Here is a 5691-nt window from a genome sequence, read left to right as displayed (position 1 = left end):
ACCCGCAGCTGACCCGCTCCGAGAACCGCCGCCGAGCTCCATGGCCCACGCCGCGCTCCCCGCCGCGCCCCGCGCTCCCCGGCTCCTGCGGGCCACGCTGCTGCTGCTGCTGCTCCTGGTGGCCTCCGGCCGGCGCGCAGCAGGTGAGTCCCCGCTCCAGCCAACCCCGCGTGGGACGCCACTGGGGCGGAGGTGCCCGTCCCGCACAGCCCCACTCACAGAGTCTCTGCTTCCCACAGGAGCGCCCGCGCCCACCGAACTGCGCTGCCAGTGCTTGCAGATGGTACAGGGAATTCACTTCAAGAACATCCAGAGCGTGAAGATGTCGCCCCCGGGTCCGCACTGTGACCAGACTGAAGTCATGTAAGTCCCTGCCCTTGCCCTGGCTGCTGCTGCCTCCGCAGCTGCTCCTGCGCTGGCCCCTGGCCCTGGCCGCTGCCCCTGCCCCTGGCCGATGCCCCTGCCCCTGCTCCAGCCGGACGCCCGCCTCACGTGGTCCTCCCTTCTCCCCTCAGAGCCACTCTCAAGTCTGGGCAGGACGTTTGTCTCAACCCTGAGGCTCCCATGGTGAAGAAATTCCTGCAGAAGATGCTCAGCAGGTGAGTAAGGAGTCATCTTTTCCATGTTTTATTTCTGCCGTGAATACGCCTTAGTGACATGGCAGAGTAGCCGCAAGACTAAGAAACCATTCAGCCCTTCCACAATCAAGTTTACCATGGAGACCAGTGATGTGCTCTAGGACCAGAAGGATATTTGTAGTGTTCTATACCCTCTATTCAAATGAGTGAGGGTGGATTCCTAGAAGGTTAAGTGGATTTGGCCAGTGGTGTTTAAGTGCCACCCTGCCTATTGAAGGAACAGTGCTCCCAGCAGTTCTTTCTGAACTTCAGACCTGAAAAGTGGAGCAGCTGGTGTTACTTGGGGGTGGTCTCTGGGTTTTTGCAGTGAAGAGCGCAGACTGTGTAGGGACACCCCACCTGAGTTGAGGTGAGACTCCACTCATCTTCATCTTGAGTCTCAATAAAATGTGGAAATTATAAGAACTTGTATGTTTTCCTCTGAAGTCATAAATGGGGTCAAACATGTATTTTTTCAACCCAGTGTAACAATGTGTTTGCTGACAATGGTTCTCTTTTCCTCACTAGCCAGCATCCTGGAGCCTGAGGGTTTTGTTTAACGTGGCCGGGATGGTCCAGGTTCCTAGCAAGTGCTGCCACAGAATGGGAAGGCAGCATTTGGAAAGCTGTAGAATACCGGACTCTGTGGCAGGAGAGGAGATTGTGCCTTCGGTTTCTTGATTACTTATAACAGCAGCTTTTTTCTCACCACAGGGGCAATGCCAATTGACCTGAACAGAAGACAGCCCAAGAGGACCGGGAGTGACACCTGGGGACACGAGCCTTGCACTTAATGTTTGCCTATTTCTTATGAGTGTTCTGTTTATTGACATACATATTTATGTATTTATTTTCAGAGCTTATATATTAATATTTATTGTAATATTTAAAGATAGGAATGTGTTCGGGAATTCACTGTATTGTTATTTTATAAGACTGTTGTTTTTGTTCAGGTTAGTAGTTTTGACTACTTAACTTGAAATCAGGGAGTTTTAAGTGCTCTTGTAAAGTTAAACTTGTCATGGGGGTGCAGGGGTGGAGTGGGATGAAACCGCACCTTTGCTGGTTGCCATGTTAGAGACTCAGGATAAACTGTGCCTCCTACAAACACACACAGAGAACATCAGGCTACAGTTCAGTAGGGGACCCTAGGTGCACATCTATTTAGAGGAATGTCAACTGTTATTTATTAAAAGACCTTCATAATGTGTGATCAACATTTTTGATGTTGAAGTTCTTTAAGAACCACAGTGTTCTTTTTAATCCCTTGGACATTCTAATGTCTTCCATGTAAGGCATAATGCCTTGTTTAGCACTGGCTTTGTAATGTCTCTTGGTGTCTTGGAATCGACTTGTTGATGTGCTGATGTATCTTTACAAATAACTTAAAAATAAAGCTTTAACAAAAATATCAGTCTTAGTTTTGCCTTATACTTTTCAACCATTTGCTTTTCTGTAGTAGCTAAGTGTTGAGGAGTGTATTACAGACCATGGGTCCATGGGTCTTGCCATCAGATACTACTAGCCAGCAAGACTATGTAGCTCCAGCACAAGAATTCCTATTTGGGCCCAGTGAGATGACTCAATTGGCTGAGTCCTCACCTTACATGTGCTGGGAACCTATATGGGCTCTGGCGTATGTCCCCAGTGAACCACTTCCCATCCAGCTCCCTGCTTGTGGCCTGGGAAAGCAGTAGAGGATGACCCAAAGCCTTGGGACCCTGCACCTGTGTTCTAGTGGGAGACCTGGAAGAAGCTCCTGGCCCCTGGCTTCGATTGGCTCAGCTCTGGCCTTTGCAGTCATTTGGATAGTGAACCAGCGGATGGGAGATTTTTCTCTCTGTCACTCCTTTTCTCAATAAATCTAATTTGATTTTCCAATAAAAATAAGTAAACAAATATTTTTTTAAAGTTCCTAATTTACATGAAATGTAAGTCTTTCCACTTTCTCCAATCTATTATTCAGTTTTGGAGCCTTAAACATCTATAATTTTTAATATATAGTTTTAAAATTATTTTATTAAATAGCTTTTCAAATAACTGTGCTTTCTTTTCTATCTTAATAAAGTTGAGATTAAATTATATTGTCTTCTACTTTGTTGATTGTTTCTCTAGCTGTACAGAAGCTTCTTAGTTTGATGAGGTCCCAATTGTTTATTTTGGTCTTGATTTCTACTGCATCTGGAGTCTTTTTTAGGAAGTGAGGGCCTACCCCTAAGTGTTCCAGTGTGTTTCCAACATTTTCTTCCAAAAGTTTGAAGGTTTCTGGATGGGATGATGCTCTGCTGGCTCTGTCATCAGACCAGAGAGGGTATACCTAAGAAGCCGTTGAACTTGACGGGACAATAAGATGCTGGACTCTATGTTTGGTATACGCTTGCAATGGGGAAATCTCAACTGAACTTGAGCTGTGGTTATGCAACAAGGTGGAGGAATCCACCATGGTGGGAGGGTTTGGGGAGGGGTGGGGAGAACCCAAGTATCTATGTAATTGTGTCACATAATACAATGTAATTACTGAAGTTAAACAATAAATAATTAAAAAAAAATAAAAATAAATAAAAAAAAATTATATTGTCTTCTGCCTCAGTGCTCAAACACTGTTAACAATGGGCCAAAGCGGAAAACCAGTGGTCAGTCATCTCATCTGCATGAAATTAGCACAGGGAAGGGCTTTACCTTCTAATTGCCCTGGAGAGGCAGCACTAACTATGTAAGGTGCTGTTTCCATGCCTTCCTAATATAGCAATGTTTTCGATGCCTGCTAAGCCTGTGCAGCTGAATATCCGTGGTCCCAGAGTAAGAAGAGCACACCCAGCCTCCACAAGAGAAACCATGGCTGCCATTAGGAGGAGGGAAAGAAGCTAGTCATATGGGAAAGAGAACCCTGCATACCTGGAAGAAAGGAAGGTGTGTCCACCTGCAAGGGTGGAGTTGGGATTGGGACTCCGATTCAAAATCTGTTCCTGGATCCCTGAGCCAAGTTCATAGCCACCTGCCAGGTGCAGGCTTACTTTACAAAGGTGGGTGGCTGAAAGCCATAAAGTATGACTGTCTCTCATTTCTTCCCCTGAGAAATAAACGCTATGGTCTTTACACAAACTCCAGTGTACTTTACTCAAAGTGTGACAAGATGGAAAAGCAATGACTACATCATCTAGAGAGAAGCTAATGAAACCATTCTGGAAGCAACAGAAAGGCCAAAGCAGAGTCCTTGGCACTCATCATGGCCATCAGCAATAAAATCTTGCACCAACCAAGGTTCTTGTGAAATGTCCTTTGCCCCTCACAGACCTAGGGAAGTAAATTTGTTACCATTTGTCTTGTTAGTGACTCTCCTCCTAAAGGATAGTAAACCATCTCTAATAATCACCCCAGGGCCTAAAGGTTCTATGTCGTGTAGGTCCTCAAGCTAAGCCCCAGGGCGCTGGGGTCTCTAGGATGCTATGGCGGTAATTTACACATCAAGGAGACAAAGCCAAGCAATTAGGGTACCTAAATGTCCTAAGGCGGACTGTCTGGTCTTGGAGAGATTTGTTCACACACCAAAGGATGTTTGTCCCTAAGGTATTTCCACGAATACACTCTCAGAAGTCACTCTCTTAAAAAAAAAAAAAAAAAAAAAGCTTCCTGTTGGGGACTAAGGAGTTAATAGCTACAGCTTGGTAAACTGAACAGTAGCAGTAACTGGGCTTGCAGCTAAAGCAGAAGCACAGGCTAAACTTTTGACTCTGCAAAACACCTGGACTCATTTTCCAAACTGAGCAGAATTGGGCTCAGCTGTATGCAATTGTTTGGCTAAAGGACTTTGCAGTAAGGGTATATAAGGCGAGGTGAAGGCGTAATAGAACTTCTACCCTCATTGGTCTCCTGTCGGTGCTTCATCCCCAGACCCTCTCCCTGTCTAGGTTACTGGCTCCACTGGACACAGCAGCTTCCTCATTTCTGGCCTGCGGAGGGTCTGGTTCCCTGGAGACTTCCACAGATGAGGTTCTCATTGCACTTTCCTCAGGACTAAGTCACAAGGCCCACTCTTTGACTTGGAGGTATGCAGTAAGAAATGTATCTCTTACCTAGGGCACTTCATGAGGGTGCACAGGAGAATTTTTAAAGTTTGCTTATTTTTAAATTTCCTTGTAAGGATGAGAGAGAGTGTGTGTGTGTGTGAATCTTATCCACTGGGCATTCCCCAAATGCACAAAGCTGCATCAGGCCAAAGCCAGGAGTCAGTAACTCAGCTGGAGTCTCCCCCTGTGAGTAGCAGGAACCCAAATACTGGAGTCATCATCTGCTGTCTTCCCAGGCTGAATATTAGCATGAAACTGAAATCAAAAGGAGTTGGGACTCAAGCACAGGCACTTTTGTAGGAGATACAGATAGCCTAAATAAGACTTAATACACTATGCCACCATGCCTGCTCCCAGGGTGAAATCTTACATATAAATATCAAAAACTCAACACGGATCTTAATAATGTGTATGGAAAGAATGATGCAGGAGGCATGGTTTTTATGAAGAATTAGATTGGTCTGAGTTTCCAGTTCTAACATATCTGTGGTGAAGTTTCTTGATTAATGTAAATGCGATTTATTCTTTTCATGAATGGCTAAAATAATCCTACTCATGAGACTGCTGTTGTGGCATAGTGAGTTAAGCTGTTGCCTGCCACACTGGCTTCCCATATAGGTGCCAGTTCTGCCTGATCCCTATCACATCCTTTTTATAAATTCTTTGCGGCATAGAGTGTAGACATTTTTGAGATGACAGAGAATCATTAGGGTAAAGCAGAGAGCATATTACAGAAGAAGATAAGGATCAAGAGGTCAGCAAGGACATACCTGGAGACTCCCTGGAGACAGGGAAGAGGCAACGATGGCAGAGTGATGTTACAAGGAACAGAAAACCCACCAACAGTGAGCAGCGATCTGGATTCTAATGACGACCAGAAATCTAACAGCGGCCACATATCAGCTCTTGTGGCAGCCAGGAGATACAGTTCACCAACAAAGATCAGAGGAAACTAAAAATGAAAGGATGGAAAAAAATATTCCAAGTGAATGGTAAGGAAAAGTGTA

At 45.3% G+C, this 5691-nt stretch overlaps 1 protein-coding gene across 1 annotated transcript; it reads left to right on the top strand.

Annotated features, from left to right (window-relative positions):
• Positions 1–1997, top strand: LOC101521831 (growth-regulated protein homolog gamma-like). Its single transcript, XM_004596186.3, has 4 exons — positions 1–143; positions 240–363; positions 516–599; positions 1332–1997. Exons 1-4 carry the CDS (start codon positions 41–43, stop codon positions 1345–1347), a joined length of 327 nt encoding a protein of 108 aa, XP_004596243.2. The 5' UTR covers positions 1–40; the 3' UTR covers positions 1348–1997.
• The last annotated feature ends 3694 nt before the right edge of the window (positions 1998–5691 follow it).

Source organism: Ochotona princeps, chromosome 7 (genome assembly GCF_030435755.1).
Source record: "Ochotona princeps isolate mOchPri1 chromosome 7, mOchPri1.hap1, whole genome shotgun sequence".
Taxonomy (NCBI): domain Eukaryota; kingdom Metazoa; phylum Chordata; class Mammalia; order Lagomorpha; family Ochotonidae; genus Ochotona; species Ochotona princeps.
This window is presented reverse-complemented; position numbering and strand designations above follow the sequence as displayed.